The sequence below is a fragment of the Eptatretus burgeri genome, chromosome 12, assembly GCF_056783735.1.
Source record: "Eptatretus burgeri isolate ZD-2024b chromosome 12, Ebu_testis_v1, whole genome shotgun sequence".
Lineage (NCBI taxonomy): Eukaryota > Metazoa > Chordata > Myxini > Myxiniformes > Myxinidae > Eptatretus > Eptatretus burgeri.
Window position 1 is genome coordinate 91,485,172 of NC_140972.1, and position 27,231 is coordinate 91,512,402.

At 43.1% G+C, this 27,231-nt stretch overlaps 1 protein-coding gene across 4 annotated transcripts in view; it reads right to left on the minus strand.

Moving 5' to 3' along the window:
- The window catches only part of LOC147016127 (VPS10 domain-containing receptor SorCS3-like), a 999,683-nt gene that overhangs the window by 268,244 nt on the left and 704,208 nt on the right, over positions 1 to 27,231 (minus strand). For all 4 annotated transcript variants that reach the window (XR_015050022.1, XM_085848866.1, XM_085848865.1 and 1 more), the window contains one exon: positions 24,186 to 24,319. Coding sequence is in view for 3 of the 4 variants with exons in the window: in XM_085848866.1 (XP_085704992.1) it covers positions 24,186 to 24,319 (134 nt within the window). In the remaining variant the exon portion in view is untranslated. The remainder of the gene's footprint in view (positions 1 to 24,185; positions 24,320 to 27,231) is intronic.

A 27,231-nucleotide genomic window follows, 5' to 3' on the forward strand; every position in this document is an offset into this window, starting at 1 on the left:
GGGGTTGGAAGAACACCAGCTTTTAGGTGATGTGGGGTATGTACTGATACAGTGTTAAACACTCCAGGCCAGACAATGATAATGTCAAACGTATTTGATGTGCACAGACAAACCTCTGCAAACTGGACCTCTCAAGATACGCATATTTAACATTCTGAGATAAAGATCATGGGATGGGTTGGTGGAATTGTTGTTGAAGGCTTGGTGAAAGGTCCTGCTGTAGGATATTATTCTCAATATCATTGAAGCTGTTTGGGACTATTTGTACAAAGAAAAAAGTCAGAAAGAATCCCAGCACCTCGGATGATTTTTTAGAAGGTCTTGGAAGAAGTGTGGAACACCATTCCACAAGAGTTTATCACAAACTTATTTGAAAGTGTCCCAATAAGAATTTCAATGGTTTTGAAGGAAAAGGGTGGACATACTCACTAATTACTAATACTTCATATCAAGGTGTATTGTGTATAAATTTGATTATTTGAACAAGATTTCCTTTTTCATGAAGGTGTATTTTGCATCGCACGCAATGTTTTCGTTTCCTTGTGCATCAGATTACAAAAATGCAAAATGTCAAAGATTGTCAAAGGACTTGTTTCTGTGGGTTCCCGAGTGTCTGTGAAACAACATGTAGAATAGAAATGTATGATCAGAGTATCTGCCAAAAGGCCACACTATTTTTGGAAGACACCACAATATTTTTCACACTTAGAGTGAGTGAGAGTTGATTGGACAGTCAGAAAAACATTCCCACATTTCAGTGCCCACCTGGTGGCACTGAAAAAGAATGGAACTTTCGGTTGATGTCTATTATAATTGGAAGTTAACAAGGCACAGAACTGAATAATAAAATAATGTCAATGAGTTACGGTGAGTTGTGAATGACAAGTACAAACATGAGCGACGTGGCAACTGGGTCCAATCAATAGCTTTCTATCCTGAGAGATAAAGTGGAAACACCTTTCAGAAAGGTTATTATTATTACCTTCATGACCAACATAATCTCCCCCCCCCCACCAGCAGTGATGCATGGTGCAAGGCGGTGGGCAGATGTGTCATCCATGGAACAGCCCGACGAGTGCATCCACGTGGATGGGTTTACGGCAAACAGCCATCTGCTCTATGTGCTTTTGGGCAGTTTTCTACTCCTTAGACTGTACTGCTATCCCATATGTGTAGAACTATTCTGGTTTATATGGTCGAGCAGTTGCCAAGCTTCTTTATACACAATTCTGAACAAGTTACACACTTATGTTAGATACAGATCCAAGTTATTGAAAGATGTCTGCATTTTCCAAGCTGTCTGCAATGCTGCCTTCAGGGCAATGCTTTTCATGACAAAAGTGTAAAGAACCATTTCCATACTTTAGCTTATTCACAGCATTGTCGCTTTGCCTTGAAAATGATTTCAGGCGAAAATTCTGACCCACTGCACGTACCTCTCACGTGCGCCGTGCCTGGTTGCTGCAGTTGCATCATTTATGGGAGCAGAGCTCGGCTGTTGAAGCATTGTTTCCCATGTATTAGGACAGCAATTTAGAGTTTGTTAAGGGTGCAATAATGGCGCATGATGTGGTCCCATTATATGGTATAATGGCACCCGATTGTGCGCCATTATACCTGTAATAGGGAAGAGTATAATGGTGCTACTTTTGCAAGCTATCACTGGATCTTTAATATCCACTGTGGAGCGCTAGCAGATAAACTTCGAGCTTAATATCCCCTGAAAAGGATGCTGTACTCTAGAGTGGCCTGCAAATTTATTCACCCCCCCCACCCCCCCTCCAAAGTTTTCACATTTTTATGGCACCTGAGCTTACTTCAAATTGCTTTCAAATCAAACTTAAGATATAGAGTCTTCACAAACTACTCCAAAGTGATAAAGCTAAAAAAGAACTACAGATAAAATGTGAATAGGTTAGATTAACAGAGAAAAAAATCAGATGATTTTCAGTTGCATTTTCCAAGCAACCGAACCGAACCTCAGTTTTTTGCAGGTATTCCTAACGTGTAACCTCCTTCAACTAAAACAGTGTTTAGTTTGATCTCATCAGTTATGAATAACAAAGTTAATTTGGAAAAATTGTTTCTACATCATTTGTAATTCATCTAAGTGTGACATTATTGGTTGGGGGTGAATACTTTTGCAAGCCACTGTATGTCGTGACACACCGATGGGGAGGCATCAAGATTGATAAATAAAAGCGATTTCTACAGTGATCTAAGGCTCATGGAGATGACCAGAGCTTATACATAAATCACATGCATCAGTAAACTTTGAAATTAATTTCAGAAATATCAGCAGACCATGAATATAATCGCATCATATATGGGATTTAAACCTCGGTTCCCCACATCATGAGGCAGGGATTCAGATAGACATACTAACAGACCAAAGGATAACAGTTTGTAGTTGAATCACAAAGTAGAGGTCTTCAGAAGCAAGAATTGGGCATTCAAGCTATCAAGCCACAAACACATGTATGATGATTGCCCATATAAGGACATTCATGGTAAGCCAGGTAATGTGATGATGTTAAAAATAAGGCCAAGGTTGGCCATTACTGGTTGGATGAAGAGCTAAGTTTGGATAACTGTGGTTGGATGAGATAAAACTGAAGTAATCGTGATGATATCAAGTATAAAGCCAATGTGAAGGCGCTGTCACACCTTGACGTTTTAGCCAGCAATGGCAACGTATAAAAATGTATGTAAAACGTTGGCGTACGCTGAAGTTTTGAGGGGTTTTTTTTAAGTGTTGGTCGTATTCATAACGTGTTTGTCGTATGCACAACATATTAGTAACGGGCACAGAACGTTTCGTTGTCTTACAGATAACTTATACCAACGAAAACTTAGCCTGTTGTCGGGGTTCACAACCTATGCCCAACGATAGTTTAACTTAGTCACAGCGCGCTGCACGTATTGCCGACGAACTCGTGGCGTTCTCTGTTTAAAAACCTGCCGCACGCAGATTTAAATCATAACCGCCTGAAAATTGGAAGTGTCAACATCGCAGTCACACCTTGACGATTTAGCCAGCGTATGCCGACCTATGAAAAATGTGTCTAAAACGCTGGCACACGTTGAATACGGCATGGGTAAGTTGTGTATACGTTCGGAGCACGCTGAAAAACAATGAAGTACGCTGTCATATTCCGTGGTACGTCTAGTACGTCGTGAAATTTCAAGCATGCTGAAAATTTTACGACGTACTAGACGTATGGCTCACAAGTTCCGCATACGCCGGCATAAGTTCTCGGCACGCTCCGCAATCGTTGTCACACATCAGACACAGATTAATTGTAACTTACTCATAAGTCGAAACACATCGAGGTAATGTTTAGCATAACCGAAACTTAATTTTTTAACCTATGAGCAACGTGCTTTGAACCTATGAGTAGCGTGCTTTGAACCTATGTGTAACGTATCTCAAACGCACATTGTTATATGTAGATGAATTTGATTGACGTCTTCCGGACGACCACAGAACTTACTGAACATGTTTCTAACTTACATCTACCGTATAATGGTGATTTGGCAGCGTTTAGGGGAATCGGTATATACAAATGGGCTTCACAAGAGGAACCCGTCAGTGTTGCAGACTCCATGTTGAGTAGATGTCAATGTCAGTAGTATCAGTAGTGGTAGTATTAGGTGAGCGTGTCAGTAGTAATAGTAGTAGTAGTAGGTCCATGTCAGTAGTAGGAGGTGAGCGTGATGGGGAGGGTGTGGGTGATGATGGATCCTCGTTGCGTCCATGAATCGGAGACTACTTTGCACCATTGTTCGATGTTCTTTTCGGCTAATTTTTTTTTTCTCATTCCCACGATGAACTATTGTTTTGTTTCAGTTTTTAAAGTATTCAAAACGACTTGGACAAATGCATAATGTACTAGTAATGAACACAGAACGCTTCGATAACTTATAGATAAGTTATACCAACGATTGATTCGCGTGTTTTAGGCGTCAACAACCTATGCCCAACGATAGTCTAACGTATGCATAGCGTGGCAGCGTATCGTCGACGATTACGTGAGGTTTTCTATTCATAGGCTGCAACTTCACTTTTAATAAATGGCTGTCACTCGCCTATTGTTTTTGGACGCTGGTGCTCGGCAATTGGAATCGTTTTCATTGAACAAGTTAAATCGCTTCCACAGCACTGCAGTCACGGCACCAACAGCAGCAGGCTCAGTGCCAGCCTCATGCCAGGCTCAAGCGGATCCCTGTAGAAGGTGTACTGCTTGGTTATCCTTGGACCCACTCTGGCTAGCAGCTTGTCGAACATCTCTGGGGGCATTCGCAGGAAGTTGATGAAGGATGCATGGTCCTCGTACCGGAGTTCCACCATGAGCTGGTCATATATGCCGTAATGGCATCACCTCCCGATCCATGGTCTGACCCAGTTCCTTCTCCTCCATTCACGTCTTCTTCTCCCGGCTCTATTCGCACGCAACTGGTGCAGTGTCAACTCGATGAGGTCATGTTGATGTTCGAGGACAGGTAGGTATTGTCGCCTCAGCCTTGCTGTATCCTCCATCTCTCGGAATGACATGGACATGTACTCACCACGAAGTCTAAAAAAAGACGGGTTCCTCCTGCCGTTCCCCTAATTCCCCTAATCACTGCCAATACGCCATTATACGGTATCTGTAAGTTAGAAACGCGTTCAGTAAGTTCTGTGGTCGTCCTGAAGACGTCAAATACATCTACATACGTATTTGTGCAGAGGACATGCTTCACAAATAATTCCCAAGCACGTTACTCAAAGGTTATAAATAAGTCACGGGTCCCCTAAACATTACTTTGACACGTTTCGACGTATGAGGAACTTTCAAGTAACATGTTGCGAAGTGTGAAAAACGTTCGTATAACATGCTTACAAAACGTTACTCATAGGTTAGAAATAAGTTTCGGGTACGCTAAACATTACCTCGACGTGTTTCGACTTATGAGTAACTTACAAGTAACGTGTGTCAACGATCTCATAACGTGCCTACAACTTATGGCCAGTGTAGCGGAACGTGTGAGTTATACGCCGGCATACGTCGTAAAATTTCAAGCATGGAAACATTTGAGGACACCCCAAAAGTACAACGTTTAAAGCCAGCGTACTACGATGTATGGCAGTGTTTTTCAGTGTGCTCTTAACGTATACAAAACGTACCCATAACGTATTCGACATGTGCCAGCGTTTTAGACAAATTTTTCATAAATCGGCAAATCAGCTGGCTAAATCGTCATGGTGTGACAGCAGCTTCAGACATAAGAGTGCAGACATGAAGGGCCTCCTGTTTAAAATTTCCGTGTGAGTGTGTGTGTCCTTCTGTGTAACTCTTCATCGGAGAAGCCTTTGAGGCATACATTTCCTTCTTTGAGCACAAAACAACACAGCCGTAGCACACACAGAGAGTTCATATATATATATATATATATATATATATATATATATATATATATATATATATATATATATGTATATATATATATATCTTCTTCTTCTTCCTTCAGCTGCTCCCGTTAGGGGTCGCCACAGCGGATCATCCGTATGATCCGCATAGTGATTTGGTACATGTTTTACGCCGGATGCCCTTCCTGACGCAACCCTGGTCGCCTCTTACGACACAGGGATATGGTACACCTATTTTAACCGGGGTATACACCGGCCCAGTACACTGGTACTCACTTCGCCGACCTCGGAAGGATGACAGGCTGAGTCAACCCTCTGGTGTATTAATTCAGTGGCCGAACGGGACTTGAACTCAGGACCTTTTGGATCCCAAGCCGCTGCCCTAACCACTGCGCCAACACCAGGCTCATATATATATATATATATATATATATATATATATATATATATATATATATATATATATATATATATATATATATATATATATATATATATATATATATATATATATATATATATATATATATATATATATATATATATATATATCCGTGCGTGCAGCTGTACATGCGAGTTCCACCCACTGGTAGGACAGTTCACCCGACCGCTCACAAATTCTTTATTTTACCATTTAGAACTTTACAATTCACCTTTACCCTTTAGAAACCCTGAGCATTTTCCCCTTGGAACCCTGTCTCTCAAGCAGCGCTTTTAGCACGGAGGTTACGCAGGTTTGCTATTATTTATGTCTATTTTCTCTTGAAATTGTGATGAGTTTCTGTAAAATCAGTGATCGCATGATAAGGGAGCAGGCGCATTACATGTTCCACTGTTTCGATGTGGGAATGCCTGTTTGCTTTTATGAATGTAAGGAGGTTAAGAGTAAAGCTAGGACAATTTTGAAAGGGGGAGGTTGAGGCTTTGGGGTTGGGGCGTGGGAGGGTGAAGTGGGACAGATTTAGGAGGGGGAGGGTGAGATGGGACAGATTTGGGAGAGGGAGGCTGATGCTTTTTAGTTGAGGAGTTGTCAGAGTTGTATGTGTGAGTTTACTCACAGTAAAAATGTAATTGTGTGTGCTTGTGTGGGTGTGTGTGACCATAGGGGTGGGGGGGGGTACAATCACTCTACGGGTATTGTGCGAGTTCCCATGAATTTACCTGTGAGCTCTGGAGATGATCTTGGAATGTTATTCATGTGGAAAGAAATCTCCATGCATGTGACCCAACAATACATACCATTGATATTCCATTCATCCATCCATCCATTGGGACCACACACTGTACAGAGCATCGGTGCTGCCAAAGCAGTCTCCTGGGCGACTGGGCACAATTATGGATGGATCGCCACTCCAACACAGTATACCAGCATGCTGGCACTCATTTTGCCGACCTCAGAAGGATGACAGGCAGGGTCAACTCCAGCTGGTATTAATTCAACAGCCAAGCAGGATTTGAACTCAGGACCCGAGGATCCCACGAGGATACCAAGTGCGCCACCCAAACCCTTTGGCCAACACCAGGCATACCATTGATATTACCAATTGTTTAATGATTAATGAGTGACAGGAGAATGAGTTTACTGTTTTTACCAGTATATAATTCAAACGAAATAAAATAAAGATTTTAAAGGTCGTAGGACAAAAAGTAAATTCCCGAAGCTTCCTGCCATCGATTGATGAGTTTAATGATTAATGAGTGCGTTTAACTCTTCAAGCATCCCAGGTCTCAAAAGTGAATCAGCAGTATCTTACTGTAACACAAATCATTATATGCCATCTGCATCTGCTCCATAATCACCAAACTGAAAGCCCAAATTATTTTTGGTGTGAAGTCATGTCCAAGGGAATGCATGACTTGGAAGTATTGTAGGAAGGAAAACACCCAAGAAACGAGAGTTCATAGAACACATTACCCCAGGCTGTCTTGAGAAACAAGAACATGGGCGGGGTATACCAGCGGAAAATTTGATTGATCATCTATAAAATGCCATAATATGTTGGCCAAGTACTGCGAAATGGAAGAATTTTTGAAAGTGCTGAAAAGACGATAAGTGTTCTACCGTGTTTAACAAGTATATAATTCAAATGAAATAAAATAAAGATTTTAAAGGTCGTAGGAAAAAGTAAATTTCTGAAGCTTCCTGCCATCAATGCAGAGAATTTCTGAAATCATTTGTATCACCTTATATGTCTTTTACACCACCTCATATGTTGATACACAACCTCATTTAACATGTTATATGAGTTATTCGTTCCTGTTGTTTGTGTCCTTTATGACGCCCTTAAAAATAGTAAGTTTCCTGTTTGAAATCATTTTTAATTTTAACTGCCAGACAGAGTAAAAAAAAATTCTCTCACTCATCTCTGCGCATGCATGAATGGGACAAATTGAGAGCCAAACTACTGGACTGCGAAACTACAGGTTCTTTTTCCAATTCGTTTTGAAAATATAACTTTCAATTGAAATGAAGTTGTTCCTCGATCATAAACTGACGTTTGTAAACACATGGACAGACAGATGGACAGACAGACAGACAGAAGTGACCCAATTGCTTAATCCCGCTTTTCGCTTCGCATGCACGGGGTAAGAACCCAAATTTTCTGCCGCATTGCCTGAAGGATAAGTAGAATTATGCATCTAAGGGTTAAAATGCATTCCATGAGAGCACATTCAAATGCTAATCAGGACACAATGTGGTTTTGGAACAATTCTTGGCAAAATTTTGCATGAATAATCACATCGTTCCAATTCATAATTTACAAACAATCATGAAAAAATAGAGTTAATTTGATAAAAACATTGAAAAAAAAAACAATAAGGGCACTCGGTAGAGCGCATACCTCCGCCACGTAATGCCTGATACAAGAGAACATATCGGGCCCAATCAATACATTTTTGAAATATCAGGCGATGTATCATTTTGGCCCTATCTCTCAATGGTGAAGAATCACCTTAAAAATTAAATAATTCTCTTATCCAGATCCAGATTCGGATATTCACCAAAACCCAATCAATTTGTCCTTGTGACACACTGAACCTGTCCTCAAAATTTCATCCAGATCCGTCCACAACTTTTTGAGATATCCTGCACACAAACAAACAAACAAGCAGTCATAGACTGGTACTTACGAAATCGTCAACTTGACCTCTGACTTTGTCTAATAAACGCTGTCTCTAGAGAAGGTAGCGACGCAAACCAGAAGTTTCTACGATGATTATGTCTCAAACCATCAAAAATCGTAACGTCGACCGAAGCAAAAATCTCCATTTCTCCACGCAATTATATTATACCTTAACGTAACTCAACGACGCGTCTGCTGGAGCGCACTGCATCACGTGACGACCCATGACACGTCGAGTGAAATATTTTATACAATATTAAAACGTCTCCAAAACATCCGATTTTTACCAGAATTTTGACAACCGAGTTTTAAGCATCCTAAGTGATCGCAAAAACCGAAGACAAAATTAAAATCGAAGTTAAAACGAACTCGTAACGTCGAGCAAAGCAAAAATACTCCATTTCTGCACGTGAATTTATGGAATTATGTTTGACCTCACTGCGACCTTGACCTTTGACCGATTTTGACCAAAATCTAATCAGCACTAGCCATCACCCTCCTGAATCACGTGGTGTAATTTGACATTGGTAGCTTCTTCCGTTCTCGATTTATCGTGCCTACAAACAAACAAACAAACAAACAAACAAACAAACAGAAGTCATCAATATACTTACGAAATCTTTAGATTTCGTAAGTAACAAGCAGTCATAAACTGGTACTTACGAAATCGTCAACTTGACCTCTGACCTTGTCTAATAAAAGCTGTCTCGAGAGAAGGTAGCGACGCAAACCAGAAGTTTCTATGATGATTCTGTACCAAACCATCAAAAATCGTAACATCGACCGAAGCAAAAATCTCCATTTCTCCACACAATTATTTAATATTATTTTATCAAAGACACAAAACCATAATATTCGGCCATCCACCAACAATCTTTACATAATCCGACAGCTTAGCGAGTCAGGCATGTGACGATAACCTTTATTGGGCTAAAATAAATGACTTTTAAACACCATCTTTATCGAAAACACCGTCAGCGCGCACACACAAACCTTTTACGTGACTCAACGATGCGTCTGCTCAAGCGCGCTGCACCACGTGATGAGCTGTGACGCGGCGAGTGAAATATTTTTTATACAATCTTAAAACGGCTCAAAAACATCCGATTTTTACCAGAATTTCGACAACCGAGTGTTAAGCATCCTAAGCGATCACAAAAACCGAAGACAAAATTAAAATTGAAGTTAAAACGAACTCGTAACGTCGAGCGAAGCAAAAATACTCCATTTCTCAACATGAATTTACGGAATTATGTTTGACCTCACTGTGACCTTGACCTTTGGCCGATTTTGACCAAAATCTAATCAGAGCTTGCCATCACCCTCCTGAATCACGTGGTGTAAATTGACATTGGTAGCTTCTTCCGTTCTCGAGTTATCGTGCCTACAAACAAACACACACACACACACACACACACACACACACACACACACACACACACAAACAAACAAACCCACAAACAGAGGACGAAAGTCATCAATATACTTGATTTCGTAAGTAACAAGCAGTCATAGACTGGTACTTACGAAATCGTCAACTTGACCTCTGACCTTGTCGAATAAAAGCTATCTCTAGAGAAGGTAGCGACGCAAACCAGAAGTTTCTACGATGATTCTGTACCAAACCATCAAAAATCGAATGTTTGACCTCACTGTGACCTTGACCTTTGACCGATTTTCACCAAAATCTAATCAGCACTAGCCATCACACTCCTGAATCACGTGCTGTAATTTGACATTGGTAGCTTCTTCCGTTCTCGAGTTATCGTGCCTACAAACAAACACACAAACACACAAACAGATGATGGAAGTCATCAATATACTTACGAAATCTTTAGATTTCGTAAGTAACAAACAGAGGACGGAAGTGATCAATGTACTTACGAAATCTTTCGATTTAGATTTTAGATTTCGATTACGAAATCTTTAGATTTCATAAGTAACAAACAAACAAAAAGGGGTGAAACATAACCTCCAATCACCTTCAGTGGTGAAGGAAAAAATTGTTGACTAGTCAGTCAAATGTCTGAAATATTGACTTCACACATTGATAACAAGCAATTTTGCAATTTTATCTGCCCACAGGGGAAAGACCATCTCGTGGACAGGCCATTGCTGTTCCTACAGTTGGCAGTGAAGCTGCATGCTTACCAGGACCCTCAAATATATGCACAGTACATATTGTATACACTCGCATATATATATTTTTCATTTGCAGCATGACATTTTAATAAACGACTCCTTTTCTGAGGCTATAACCGACCACTTTGCTGACTCTTTAATGTACGCTTAAATGAACAGAGTTTTAATCCAATAAATCCTTGACAAAGCACGATGCCATGAATCTCACGAGGTCTTTCATTCACCCAAAGGCAAAAATCAAAGTTCATAAGATATATTGGCAAAATCTGAATGGTTTGAAAAAAGAACCACACACCAAATTGTCACGTGTCTATTTTCAGATTACAAAGGGAACTTCATCTTCCCTTCCTGGTGGATGTTAATCAGTGATTTTGGTCCGGAGGTAATTTTCTCTATGCTTATTTTCATGTTCTTATTACAATGTGCGCATGAAGTAAAAAGTAGGGTTAAGCAATTGTTTGACTCTGTCTGTCTGCTTGTCTGTCTGTCTGTCTGTCTGTCTGTTTGTCTGTCTGTCTGTCTGCTGACGTCAGTCTGTGGTTGAGGAACTAATTAATTTCAAATGAATGTTATATTTTGAACATTGTAGAACAAAAATTGGAACATAAACCAGTACACAAACCTTCAGTTTAGCAGTACTTTGGCCATGAATTTGGCAAATTGTATGGAATCTCTTCCCAATCACTCATGTGCACAGAGAGAAAGAAGTAAGGCAATTTTTTTCTCTCTGCCTGTCTGGTAATCAAAGAAAATTGAAAAAAATTCCAAGGCAGGAAATTTACTGTTTTTCGGGATATTGCAAAGAACACAAACAGGAACCAAGAACTAATGTAACGTGTGAAATAAGGTGGTGTAAAAAATGGTGTATCGATGGCAGTAAACTTCCCAAAAAAGTTTTTTTTTTCCTACAGCCTTTAAAACCTCTATTTTATTTCTATTTTATTATGTTCTTAAACACTTTAGAACACAAATCACCTTCTTGGTACTTTCAAAAACTTTCTGATTAGCAGTACTTGGACAAAAGATTACACCCTTTTAGGCCATTCCGACCAATTAAATTTTCCGCTTGCTCTCCCAGCTTTGAGGAATATCAAGATTCAGACAAAATGGAGGTTCAAAGGAAATATACATCAAACTCGGAAACGCAAAGCAAGAGTTAAAAAGACCCTTTCCATGTTCTTTTTCTCAAGATTGCCCTGAGTACGGTGTTCCATGAACTCTCTCGATGAATCCTACAAGGATTGACTAAATACTGCACTCACACTCATTCTCTCATGAGTTTGATCATTCTTTCTTCCCTTTCCTTTCTATGTTTTGCTCTGTTATTATTTCAACTGCAACATCCATTCATATTTGCAATTCTATTTCCAACTTCATTTATTTTTCTGTCTGTATATTCCTGCAAAAGGTCTGTTTTTTGTGATATATATATATATATATACATACATGCATACATACATACATACATACATATACGAAGTTTGTCTAAAAAGTAACGCGACTGACTTCACAGAAATTTTATTCTCAAAAATATATTGAAATCACAGCTTGTCCCCTTCAAAATAGTTTCCCTCCAGTCTCACACACTTGTCTATACTCTTTTCCACGCTTCGATGCACCCCTGGAAGGCTTCTTCTGGAATCCTCGGGAGCTCTGTCGTCACAGCCCTTTTGATGGCCTCCACATCAAGAAATCGGGTCCCCTTGATCACCTGCTTGAGCTTGGGGAATAGGAAAAAATCACAAGGGGCCAAGTCTGGCGAATACGGGGATTGCTCCAGAGTTGGCATGTTCCTCTCCGCCAGAAACTGTCAGATGCTCAGAGCACTGTGAGCAGGGGCATTGTCATGGTGGAGCACCCAGGCGTTGTTCTCCCACAGATCCCTCCTCTTGTCCCGGACTTATCTCATGAGGCTCCGGAGGATCTCCTTGTACACGTATTGATTCACTGTTTGACCCTGTGGTAGAAACTCGAAGTGGACGATGCCCTTGATGTCAAAAAACGCGATGAGCATCACCTTGACCTTCGACTTTGACATCCTTGCTTTCTTTGGTCTTGGTGATGCCGGACTTTTCCACTGACGACTCTGCCATTTGGTCTCGGGATCGTATTCGAATATCCACGATTCATCGCCAGTAATAACTCTCCCGAGAAGGTCTGCATTGTCCTCGAGGTGCTCAATAATGTCTTGACAGCCTGGTGTTGGCTCAGTGGTTAGGGTGGCGGCTTGGGATCCTAGCGTCCTGAGTTCAAGCCCCATCGACCGCTAAATTAATACACCAGGGAGTTGACTCAGCCTGTCATCCTTCCGAGGTCGGTGAAATGAGTACCAGTTCCAGTGTGTGTACTGGAAGATGGGCACTGCATCAGCGACACAGTCGCGCTTCAAGAAATGATAGCTACCCCGGCAGCTAAGCTGCCATACGACCACCACCATGTCTTGACAGACTTGAGACAGACTCAAGACCACCATGTCTTGACAGACAGCAAAACTCTTTGCTGTTTTTGGTCCTCGGGCAACAGCTTGAGGATCATCTTTGTACACACCTTGCACATTTCGAGATTCTCAGTAATGATATATATGTATATATATATATATATATATATATATATATATATATATATATATATATATATATATATATATATATATATATATACTTCCACAAGAAGATTTTACAGAAAGACTGATTCCGGTTCTGGGTTTGGAGCATTGGTAGCTCTCCTTTCAGGGCTCTCTGCTGTCGATCTCAAAGTTAAGTTTCCGGTCGTTATCTGTCCCGTTGTAACTGTTTATTTTCTCACCTGCATGTTACTGTGTGTTCCTAGTTCGGTTTTGGATCAAAAATCGTGCTATTTTGTGAGAATTCGTTGACGTTGTCTTCCCGGGTGCTTGAGGCCTTCCCATCCCCCCCCTCAGTGTACGATCGTGTTTATTTGTTTTTTCTCCCCATTACCTTCAATTTCTATCTTCCCCACTTTCCTAATGTCCCCCATCCCTCCCAACTAATCACTCTATTTCTTGTCTTAAATAAAAAATTAAAAAATAAAAAACACTACTTTTCTCCTTGCACACTCACTCGTCTCGATCCTTCTTCTTCTTCTTCCTCACCCTCCTCTTCTTTCTGTAACAGCGTTTCTTCTCTCCACTCTCTGAATTCACCTTTATTGCATCCATCAAGAAATGTGTTTAATCGCATCTCCGACCTAAAACTTTTTAAATCCCCAGTTTGCTCTGAATGTTCGCTTTCCATCAACCATTCTATTTTTCCAACTTCAGTGCCAACTCACTCCTCTCACTCTCAAAGCAACCATCACACTTTTCTCCCTCCAAGCCTCCCTTCCATCTCTCTCAAAAACTCCCCCCTCAGCTTTCTCCCACCATTCATCCCCTCACTCATCCTTCCCAAAGTTGCCCCCCTTCTCATCCACAAAGCTGCCTCCTTTCACTGCCCTCTCACCTCCATCTCTTCACTCCACCTCCTTAAATCCTCAACTGCCTTCTTCCCCCTCTCTTGTCACCCCCCCTCTCTCCCAGCACCACAGAGCCTTTTCTCCTCCTCATCCGGCCCCTCCCCTAGCTATTCTGCAATCCCCCACACTCTTTCAACAACCCTCCTTACCTCCCCCCTCATCCCTTGTCATACCCTCCCCCTCCCCCACCCCCTGCACTCAAAGCCTCCTCCCCTCCCTCTTCATTAACAGTGTGGATCTCAAATATCTGGGGCCTTCGCTCAAACCTTTCAGATTTTTCCATACAGGTTGCCACTGACAAACTCAACATAATCTGGCTAACAGAAACTTTCCTTCCCCAAGACGTGTCTGACTCCCAAGTATCTCTCCCTGGTTACTCCCTCCTCCGGTATGACAGACCCGAGCCTCGTCCTGGTGGAGGAGTTGCTCTCTTCATCAAAGACTCCATTCCTCACTCTCCATGCACTGCCCTCACTCCCCCACACCCCCAGGAATACCTCTGGCTACGGCTTCCCCTCCACTCCCACCTCATGTTTATATGTGTACTGTACCGTCCACCTCACAGTGATGACTCCATCTATTCCTCACTATCCGAAAACATGGACCAACTTCTATCTTCTCATCCAAACTCTCTTCCTCATATGTGGCAACTTCAATTGTCATCATGCCAGTTGGCTAGGTGTGGGTACCTCTCTCACCTGTTATGGCACTTCAGCAAAAGCTTTCTGCGACTCATTGGGACTGAGTCAATCGGTCGTATTCCCAACCCGGATCTCAACCAATGGTGCTCCATCTCTTCTGGATCTGATTTTGACAAATTTCCCTGACAATATATGCTGCTCTTCCTCCGCTCCAATCGATTCTTCTGACCATGTCCTTGTCAAAGTGGACATCTCTCTGGCTATTATCAGAGAACCACCTCACCGCCGTCGAGTCTGGCATTTCACTCAAGCTGACTGGCAGGGTCTCCAAGCAGCCATCAAACTGACAGACTGGTCTCCTATCGCTACTTTCTCCAACATCAACTCATCCTGGGAATTCTTTCAAAGAAATTTGCTCTCCCTCATGCACAGATTTATCCCCTCTCGTGTTCAGCTGTCTTACCCTTCCTCCCTCCCTTGGTTCACTGAAGCTTGTAGCGAGGCAGTTGTCCTGGAACAACTTGCCTTTGCCTCATGGAAAGCAAACCCAACTGAGGGCAATGTCAGTTCTTTCCATAAAGCTCAGAACAAGTGTGTATCTAGCCTCAGTAGAGCGAGAAAACAACATCTTTCTAATCTCAAGTCTGAACTCTCAAACCTCTCTCCCTCCTCAAAATCCTGGTGGCATCTAATCAAATCTGTTTCTGGTGCATTTTCCCCCTCCATCCCCTCCCTTACCTCAAAAGGCCGCACTGCTGAAACCACATGTGAAAAGGCTGAATGCCAAAACTCGGTGTTTGCAGCTAAATCTTGTGTCCAAAACCCATCACTTTCTCGACCCACCTTACCCAGTCGCACACAACTGTCCATGGACTCGGTGTCCTTTTCTCCTGTCAAGGTGGAGAGCTTGCTGTCAAACCTTGACTAAGATTCTGCAACCGGGTCAGACGGCATCAGCCCATGTGTCGTAAAAACCTGCTCTTCTGCTCTTGCTCACCCTCTCTCTGTTCAATTCACCCTCTCATTTGCTCAACGTCATCTGGCATCTGCTTGGAAATCAGCAAACATTACTGCCCTGCATAAAAAGGTGCAAAAACAGATCTCTGCAAATACAGACCAATCAGCCTTCTCCCAATCATCAGCAAGGTTATGGAATCCATCATCGCTTCAGACATTAAATCCTTCCTCTTCTCCAATGGCTTGATTTCCAATCATCAATTTGGTTTCAGACCAGGTCACTCTACCCTGGATATGCTGCTTCTGCTCTCGCAACAATGGATGGAGGTCCTCAATGCCAGAAAGGAAATCCGGCCATATCCCTGGACATATCACGTGCTTTTGACACAGTCTGGCACCCTGTCCTGCTCAACAAACTCTCTTCGTATGGTATCCAAGGCCATGTCCACTCATGGCTCGCAGACTTCCTCTCCTGTCGCAGTCAATATGTGGCCCTAAATGGAGTTCTTTCATCCCCTCTTCCTGTCCAGGCTGGAGTTCCTCAAAGTAGTATTCTGGGCCCTGTTCTTTTTCTGGTTTTCATCAATGATCTCTCCGACTCTCTGGAAAATCCTCTATATCTCATTGCTGATGACTCCACCCTCTGCCGTACCATCGGTCATCCCTCAGACCGGCAAGCGGCAGCTTCTTCGCTCACTGCAGATCTGGATAAAATCACAAACTGGTCCAACAGGTGTAACATGTCTTTCAATCCGGACAAATATCACACTCTCACTATGTCTCTCCGAAAGGACCGTTTCAAACCCCCCCCATCCCCTCATCCACTTTCTCAACAATCCTCTGGAGGAAGTCCTTTCTTTCAAGTTTCTGGGTCTCACTATCTGCCATTACCTTTCCTGGGAAAGCCACATTTCAAACCTCGCTTACAAAGCCAGTCGCCGACTGGGAATCCTCTGTTGTGCAAAGTCCTTCCTCAGCCCACCTGAGCTGCAAACCACTTACAAAGCTTTTGTCTGCAGCCTGATGGAGTATTGCTCTCCCCTCTGGGCTGGTGCTCCTGCCTCCCTCCTCTCTCGGCTTCACGCTGTGGAAACCAAGGCATTTCAGATCATTGGCATCTCCCGCAATGAGGCTGAGTCTTTGGGCCTCTCACTCAATCACCGCAGGTTGGTCGGTGGTCTGTCTTCTACTGTCTCCTCTCCAGCCTCGCTCCCCCCGGTCTCTCTGTGATTTGGCCCCACCACATTTCCGCAGGGCTCTCAAGGTCACCAATAACTCCCTTCTCTTAAAACTACCAAAATCACGAATCACTGCTCACCTTCACTCTTTCATTCCTCTTTTTTCCCGTCTTTGGAATAAACTCCCTCACTCTATTCAATCCCATTCTTCCCTCCAGGCCTTCAAAACGGCTGTTCACCACCACCTCTTATCTTCCCCCATCCAAATCCTCGATCTTTTCTCCCCCCGATAATCCACCCAAGCCCACCTCCTTCAAATTCCCTGCTTTCCTTCCTGAAAGTCCCAGTAATGTCCATCTTCTATTCCCCATTTTCCCCGTCCCATCCCTCTCACTTCCACAGATCTCCTTATGCCTCTGTTCCCCAATGTTTTGTCCTTCCCACTCCCACCCCTCTTGTTTCATGCCCCCCTTGCTGTGCGTTGTGTGTTCACTCTCACACGAGCCTCGACAAGGTATACAAAAAAATAATAATAATAAAAATTAGATAGGAGGTTTTGTGAGATGGTTCTTTTGGAGAGAGATAAATAGTGAGAGCGTGAGATTTGTCAGGATTGAAAGACATATTCCAAGTGTTTGACCAGCTTGCAATTGCCTCAAGGTCTGAAGAGAGGGAAGAGGCTGCGGCCTGTTTATGTTCAGGATGATGGATGTCATCGCAGAGGGTGGAGTCATCAGCAAATACATAAAAAGGATTTTACAGTCAGAGAGATCGTTGATGAAGATTAGGAATCGGACGAGGTCCAGAACATTGCCTTGGGGCACTCCAGCCTTAACAGGGAGAGGAGATGAAAGTATTCCGTTGAGAGCTACATGTTGCCGACAAGAGTCGAGGAAGCCAGTAAGCTATGTGTGGACTTGGCCTTGGATGCCATAGGCAGAGAGTTTGGAGAGCAAGGTAGAATGCCAGACTGTATCAAAAGCTCAAGATGTGTGGAGATGGCCCTGATCTGATTTCTGATATTGAGGAACTCTATCACTTTTTAGGTGAGTTGAAGCAGCATGTCCAAGATAAAGTGACCCGAATCTGAGTTGATGATAAGAGGTGAAGCCGTTGGAGAAAAGGAAGCATATATGGTTGATTCCATGACTTTGTTGATAACTGGAAGTAAGCTGATAGGTCTGGAGTTAAAGGAATCAGTTTTTGCACCTTTTAATGCAATTCAGTGATGTTGGCTGACTTCCAAGCATATGGGAGATGCCCTAAAGCAAATGAAAGGGTGAAAAGGGCAGAGAGAGGATGTGTTCGAGCAGCAGACAAGGTTTTTATGACATGTGAACTGATGCCGTCTCTGGTCCAGTTGGACAGTCAGAGTTGAAGGTTTCACTTTCTCAAGTGAAAAAGACAGTCCAGGAGAAAATGTTGCCTTTACCTATAAAGTTGCCTTGGCTTGATAAAGAAAGCTGATGCTTCTGACCAGCCCATAGCAATTGTCCAAGGATGAAGAAAAGGCTCACGATATCCATTTATGAATCATTTTGATTCACTGCCAATGGATATGAAGGATCAAATGGTGGTCAAAAATGATATTGGTGTAAAATACTGATTAATGTAATGTAATTAATGGTGTAAAATCCATGTGATTATTTATTGAACTCCTTTTGAGGTGGTGGTCCATCAATCTGCTATGTACAGATCTTTGTTCCCAAAACATTCTGAAAGGGAGAGGTTTTTTTTTTGGCCTGATAGATATTTAATTAATTTGAAATATATGCAGGAAAAAACATCATACTCAATTAATGTCATTCACATTTCATCAGATCAGGTCAGGTATGGGAGCATGCGCCAGAGCAGCGCGGCGCTGCATCCACATTCCACCAGTACTCCAGAGGCCTCCGTCTGGCCAACCCCCAGGGAAGATGCCTGGCCCATCCCCATCTCCTTGAGATGCTGATAAACCTGCTGCAACCAGGAGGCACGTGGTCGGCCCATTGGCCTCCTCCACTCACGAGACTCCCTCGCTGAGAGAATCTGGTGAGCAGGATCAGCGTCAGGAAAATGAACCACATGTCCATACAGCCGCAGCTGACGCTCATGTACTATGCAGGTAACAAATCTCATTTGAGTCTCTCTCAGCAACCGCTCGTTGGATACAAAGTCCGACCAGTGATAGCCAAGGATTCTTCCAAGAGACCTGGTAGCAAAGGAATTAAGTCTCCATCTCAGATCCCTGGTCAGAGTCCAAATCACATCCATGGAGTAAGACTGGAAGCACCAAGGACCTGAAGACTCGAACTTTCGTCCTCCCATACAGGTACTGGCAGCGCAACACCCCATGATCCAGTGAATACATGACTCCCCAAGCCCGACCCAGACGTCTATTGACCTCTGACTCACAGCCAGCAGAGATAGGAATATCACTGCCAAGGTAGGTGAATCTCTCCATGACCTCAACATCCTCACCACAAACAGGCACTGACAGGACAGCAGCATCAAAGATGTCATTGAACGCCTGGATCTTAATTTTGACCCAGGAAACCAGCAATCCCAGCGGCTCTAACTCTTTATTCAGCATCTCAAAGACCCTCAAAAGGATATCTAGAGTCGCTGCAAAGATGACTGCAAAATCTTCAAAATTAATGTCAGAGAACTTAACATTCCCAAACAATGCAACACAACTGGAAATAAGTCAGAGATGGCATCACCACATCTCACAGCACTCAGTACCAGAGTATAGTTCAGACATCAGATTGATTGGTTTTGGTGGCACTCCACGAAGCCCAAGAATCCTCCAGAGGGCATCCCGATTCACAGAATCAAACGCTTTACAGAGATCAACATAGGCTGCAAGCAGCCCCTGCAGAAACTCTCGTCTGCGTTCGGTGAGGACATGAAGAGCAAGGATATGGTCAATCGTTGACCTCTTTGGTGTAAATCCTGACTGCTCTGGATGCTGGTGTTGAAGCAGATGGTGGCGAACCCTACCACCAGCCTTGAGAAGTTCAGCATGGATGCCACAGATCCCAGGAGCTTGACCCTATTTCAACCAGTTCACCACAACATGAGATTCCACAATGGAAGGTGGATCACAGTTGATTGGGGGGGTCAGCAATGGGGATAGTAACACCTCTGACATCCAACTGGACAGCTGGTGGATTAGTCTGCTACAGCCGTTACCGGCCCAGCAGGCCTTCACGTCGGACTCCTCTGTCAAGAGCCTACCACCCACCGCTCTAACTGCAGTATAATTGAGGGATGGGCTTGGATGAACGCAATATGTGAATTCCCCTGTAAGCAGGACAAGAATCACTTGACCAGAGGTGATGCTCTACCCCCTCACAGATCCCTTGCACATAGGCCTCCTTGTCCAAACTTGGCACACATACAGTTTTATGCCTCAGCTCTCTGAGCAGTTCAGCTCTGCCATTCAGCCTGGCCCTGCAACTCAGGTCAATGGTATCCAGTGTTCCTTGGGAGACAAAATTCATTTTTGCCCTGCAGTGAATTCCAAGACATCCACTGGCAACATCAAGGATGGCGGTCCTGAAGGCAATCCACAACTCTTCAGAATTCCACAAAGCACCCATACCCTGCAAATCACCACTCAGCCTGTTTGCAAACTCCTCAGCTACCCTCTCATTCTTGAGCTTGTCAAAATCCAGCTGAGGCTGGGATGGTACAACCTCCCAGTTTTAATCTGCAACTTCAGAGTTACTACAACAAGCCTGTGGTCGGAATTGAGGAACTAAGCACTCCGGTAGACTCTGCAGTTCTGTACCATCAACGTGACCATCATCGAGGACATGGTCAATCTCCTTTCCCACACCGCCAGCATTGGAATACCAAGTCCATCGATGAGCCTGTAGGCGCTGAAACCATGAACCGGCCACTCGAAGTCCATGACTTCTTGCAAAGTCAAGGAACTCAGTGCAATTCTGGTTCACACTTCCAGACACATGGGGACCAACACACGTCTCATAACCATCCCCATCAGTTCCAGTCGATGCATTGAAATCCCCCAAGACAAGAAGAGTATCTCACCTGGGGCATTGATCAACCACAGACTCGAGCGTGGCATACAATGCATCCTTCATGGTGAGATCACTTGCCTCAGTTGGAGCATGTACAGAGACCAAGGAAATGACACCCAAGGAGTGATGAATCGTTTGTCTTGTAATACACTCATTGACCGGTGTTACCTCAAGTACCATTGGAATCAGCTAATTGGACACAGCTACAGAAACTCCTTGTGCATGGTAGTCATTAGAGCGACCAGACCAATAGTCGGTGTAACCACCCGCCATGATCTCGCCGCAATCCGGTCTCCGAACCTCAGAAAGTGCTGCAATACCAATGTCCAAACACTTGAGCTGAGATGATAACAGAGACAGGTGATCATCCTCTCTTCGGGATAGGACATTCCAGGCACCCACCCAACGGGACCGCCTCCGGTTAACCCACGGAGACCGCCGTTTGGTAGGCGACACCTCAGCACCACCCGAGCACACACTACCCTAATCTGACCCGGGAAGGTTACCCCGTGGTTTTCGTCCTACCATCAGAGAGTTGGGATCCCGAAGGCTTTGCCCCAATCCCGTCATCCGGTGAGCTGCCCTGCGGAGGGCAGCTGCACAGCAGGTACTCCCACGGAGTGGGTTTTCAGATTTCTTTGTAATACGTTTTGAGGAATGAAGGGTTTTACGGTGGCCGGAGTGTAAATCCTTCCACCAACCTCCTAAACAACAGTAACCCAACTGCAGGAGGATGTCCGCAGACACAGTTGGGCACCAGCTATGAATGGCCATTGGCTCACTTTGGAGAAGTAGATTATAAAATTTCATCTGTGAACAAATTAAATCGTAAAACTAACCTAGTATATTTCTATTTTATCACAAACTGGAAGGGCACTCTTCGACGTCGCGATGTCGCCAGATATGTCTCCAACCACATTATTACATCACAAGAAGGAGGGGTACCCGACGTTGTCTGTTGCTCTTCCAACCCTGTTGGCATTTTGAAGAAATAAATTTGTTACTTTTTCTATTTTTGTTGTGGGTGCCTAAAACACTTCCTAACACCTACTTATGAATGGGGTTGGGGATCATGTAATGTTACTTTTCACATAGCAACAAAGGCTTAGGCACAATAGAGCGTTTTTTTAAAAATCCACCAAAAAAAACTTTTTTTTTCAAAATTTCCAAGAAATTAATTTTTGGTCTAAAACACTCCCAGTCACTCACTGGTGAACTTCCGAAAGTTTGATGAAGATCCGTTCATCAGCCATTTCTGAGAAAAATGGCAAAACACACACACACACACACACACACACACACACACACACACACACACACACACACACACACACACACACACACACACACACACACACACACACACACACACACACACACACACACACACCGCTATTATTGTTTAGATTATACAAACTTGTACCAAGTTTGATTTAAATCCCTGAACTCAGCTTTAAAATATTAAATATTTCGAGCTGTCAGACCATGTATCTGATCAGGTTGAAATTTAAAACATACATATTCCCCATCACTACTACATCATAAAAGTGAAGTTTCACGTTGATTGATGAAGCGGTTCAAGAGAAAGGGTTTTAAAAAGATTTTTGTTATATCCAATACGGCTGCTAGACCATGTGATCCATTCAATATTCGTGAACCCCCTGGTATCCCCAAGGCTTGGGGAACACGTGGGTGAAGTTTCCCCTCGATCTGTCAAGCCGTTCTGGAAAAGAATATTTTAAAAGCTTTATTCTTTAAACAATCATAGTTTCCCACCAATGATGTCATAGTTGGAGAACTTTTTGTTCCTCACGGATGGGAGATCATACCTGTAAAGTTTCGCCTCAATCTGTTCAGCTGTTTCGGAGAAGATTTTTGAAGATTTTATGTTAAAAAAATTAAAAAGTCTGCCGAACCACGTGACCGATGAAATCATCAATTTCCCCCCCCACCCCCCATACAATTTCGCCCGAGATGACCCTCAAAAATTTTTTCATATTGATCAGATAAAGCGTTTCACGTATGCAATTATGAGGTCATAACGAAGGAACCTATGACATCAAAAAAATCACATTTGTTTCCCACAGGGAGTGCATCACATGTGCCAAGTTTCAAGTTTTTCCATTGAGCGCTTTCGGGAGATACAGAGGTCCAAAGTTTTTCCTTTTTCCAACATGGCTGCAACACCACGTGACCTATGATGTCATAATTATCATTTTAAAAAAAGAACAATAAAACAAAAGGCACAACAGTTTTGCGTCTACTCTTCGTCTTCGAAGCAACATGTATTTATAACACGATTATATTACAGTACATAATCGAAGCTTGACGGACAAGTGTCATTCATCGTGATCAGAGACTAAATAAATGATCATCGTCATAGTTGGAGAAAGTATGACGCACCAGGCTGTTTGCAAACTACACGCATTCTTCTTTAGATCCTAAGTTTTTCCGGCTAAATCTGCACATCTGTCTGTGAACTTTAGGCAGGATGTTATGTGGTAGACACATCCTGTTGGTGAGGAATCATTGCAGTATCAGCTAGAGTGTGGCACGTGGTTTCTCGTACCATCCCAGGTCGAAAAACCAGTAAAGACCAGTAGCTTACTGGTCAACTGGTACCAGTTGAAAACCAGTAGCCAACTGGTACCAGTAAAGCCAGTTGGTTTCTTACTGGTTTTAATATGGAAATTGGAATAGAGTGATATATTACCAGTTGAAATACATGTATTTAATAACTGGTATCAACTGGGAGACCAGTACATTGCAACTGGTATCAACTGGAACCAGTAAGACTTTAACTGGTACAAATATGAGCTACTGGTTTTTTCAACTGGGAAATTGGAATTCTGACTGAATTTAACTGGTACCAGTTGAAACCAATAGAGACCAGTTAAAGACCAATTAGAACCAATAGAGACCAGTTGAAAATGTGTACTGGTTTTAACTGGTTTTTCGACCTGGGATAAGAGCGAAGGTAAATTGTTTACTCGCGAACAAGCTAAGGTCGTTAATAATTACAAAGCTAACCCCCTAACTCGACGAGGCAGCGGGGCACATATCGTGCAACGTGTTTGTGTGGCAGACGACACTCGTTGGTAGCAGGTCACGCAGGAAGTGGTGTGATGGGACTCAATCTGTGCCCTGCTGCCTCGTCGAGTTAGGGGGCTCAATTTGTATATCTATCCACATATATCACAATTTCGTGTCAGATGAATAGAAAGTACCATTCATAATCGGATGCAGAGCAAGGGCAGGGCTCAGTGTGAAGTGCCTTGACAAAGCCAGGTCCATTGGTGCAGAGTGATGCAGCCTTGCGACGGCGAAACTGGCGCACCTCACCCATCATGCACGTCTCATCCTGCAAAGAACGCGCAACACGACAGGTGCTTCAGTTTATGGTCACGGTATACCTGCTCCGCTCTGCCGACTTGAGCTCAATCAAAGCCAATGAAGTGCTCAACAGAGGAGAAATGGCAAACAGCCCTATGAAAGGGCAGTGCTAATTTACCTGGTATTAGTGGGAAACACTGGCCAATTCCTTGACCGACACGGTGGATGCATCCTTTCGAGTAAGTCTCCTCGTTTGTCACAAATGTAAAGTGTCATTAGCATTCTCCACGTGCATCAAGGTGTTTGATCACAGAGCCGAAGCTTGTAATTACAAGCGTCATGTGGGTTCAAAAAATTCAAAACCTTGGTCTTTTCACCATGACCTTTTCCATAACTGTGTCCAAATATTGATATTTATTCATCAAGCCTACTTTGTGAGCAAAAGCTGAGTGTCTTGCAGATGCATGCAGATACAAAAAAGCACTTCATGGGTAATTATCCTGGAATAAACTGTTGCAAGCGCAGCTCCACTGCATGAATAGGAAGTGTTACTGTACTATATTATGTCTGTTCCTTTCAACTGTTGTAGTTGTAAAAGCACTCTTTCTTCAGATACCATTGTGAAACACTCAGTGTTATGACTTATGAATGAAGCATTTTGACCGAGTCTGGCATCCCGTTCCACTTGCCAAGATTGTTGGCTGCAGCGTCCAAGGATGACTTTCTGACTTTCTCCATAAACACAATCAAGTGCATTCCTATCAATGGAACCATCTCCTCTCCCAATGGGAGGTAGAGTACCCCCTAAGGCGGTGTATTGGGCTATCTTTTTCTTTATCTCCATAAATTACCTCTCGTATGGTCTGGAACCCCGCTCTTCCTTTCTGCATATGACTCAGCATTGTCTTAAAGTACATCCTCACACTTACGAGCAGAGAGCAGATGTGTCATTCTGTGGAATTAAGTAATCTGGAATTGATTAGATCAATGCAACATGTCTTTCAATTCTGGAAAAAAAAACAATAGTATCACCAGATTGTTCTGCACGTCTCATCACAAGAACCATACCTATCTATTTCCTTCATCCGTTACTGAAAGAGGTTCAGTCTCAAGAACTTATGTGCCTAAGCAGGAGCCATAACCTCTTCTGGGGTGATCATACAGCAAAGTTGGCTTCCAAAGCCAGACATAGACTGGGCATCCTCCATCATTCCAAATAATTCCTTGATTAATGAGAACTACTCACTGCTGACGAGGCCTTTATTCGTAGCACAACAGAGCACCGTACTAAGTTCCATGATAGGCTGGTGCCTCAGCATCAAACCTATCTCTCCTGCATCTTCTGGAATCTAAAGTTCTCAAGTTATTGGCATTTCCCATAATAAGGCCAAAGCTCAAGGGCTGTTGACCACCACCAATAGGTGAGTAGCTTCTCTGTTTTTCACCGCCTCTGCTCCGGTTGAGCTCAGTCAACTCGATTAGCCCTCCAACCATCCCCAGTTCCTTCTGTATGTACACTTTCTTCAACTAACTCTCTCCTAGTTAAAATCCCAAATTCCAGACTCACCCCCCACCTCTACTCTTTATTCCTGTTTTTGGAACTGTTTTCTGAAGACAGTTCAATCGCACTCCAGGGTGTCAATCAGCCAGTAAAACACCATCTCATGTAATCCCCCATCCTTACCGGTGATCTTTTCTAGCTCCCTTGAACACTCTCCAACCAAACCCTCTTGCAGGTTCATCTTATTCCTGCCTTCCTCTCTCTCGTATTTTCTTGTTCTCTCATTCCCTTGCTTGTTTTGTTCAAGTATGACCTCACTGCCTCATTTTGTCAGTTTGTTGCCTTTTCACCCTCTGTGACCTTGCTGTTCCAAGAGCCCAAATCTTGTATCAAACAGTGTCGAGTCAAACATTAAGGGTGTTGAGTAAAAGTCACGAAGTGTTTTTCAGGTCGTCATGACAAGAGAGATCAAAATATTTATGAAAAGTACTTTTGATAAATTGGTCCGGTGTTTCAAAACACCTCATCAATGGTAAGCGAAGCCTTTAACAGCAAAGAGCTTGTGTTTCAAGAATGCAGTGTTTACCAAGTTATCAAAATGTGTCATTTCTACACTGTGAATCAAACAGTTCAAAAACCATCGGAGATATAGATCTAGGCAACCAGCACTATCGGGCCAGAACTGCCATTTGGTTGGCAATGTCAGCAAGCAATTGGGCCAATAATTGAAAGAGTCAGCTTTGGTTATAAAATTGGAAATTCTGCTCCTTGGTAAAAAATAAACATCCTTACAAGTATTAGAGCCTTGCTCTTTCCCAATTGGAAGGATGATGCTCTGTGTAAGTGTGTGTTTACATGAGTGTTTGTGACTGCATGCAGATATAGTCAGACCCCAACATTTGCAGGAGAGGAGGAGATTGGGACCATTCTCTGTGCAGAGCGTTGGTGCTGCTTAAGCAGTCTCCTTGGCTATTGGGTTCAATCCTGGACGGGTCGCCACTCCGACACAGCATACCAGCATGCTGGCACTCATTTTGCCAACATCGGAAGGATGACAGGTCGAGTTAACCCCACTTGGTATTAATTCAACAGCTGAGCGGGATTTGAACTCAGGACCAGAGGATCCAAAGCCCACCACTTTAACCATTAAGCCAACACCAGGTATATTTGCAGGGATACGTTCCTTAAGGCCCGGTCACACCTTGACGTTTTAGCCAACGTATGCCGATTTTTGAATTTTTTTTCTAAAACGCTGGCACACGTTGAATACGTTATGGGTAAGTTTTGATAACATTGAGAGCACGCTGGCATACGTCGTAGTACGTTGCCATACGTCGTTGTACGTTGGCTTTAAACGTTGTACTTTTCGGTTGTCCTCAAATTTTTTCATGCTTGAAATTTCACGACGTATGCCGGTGTATGACTCACACGTTCCGCTA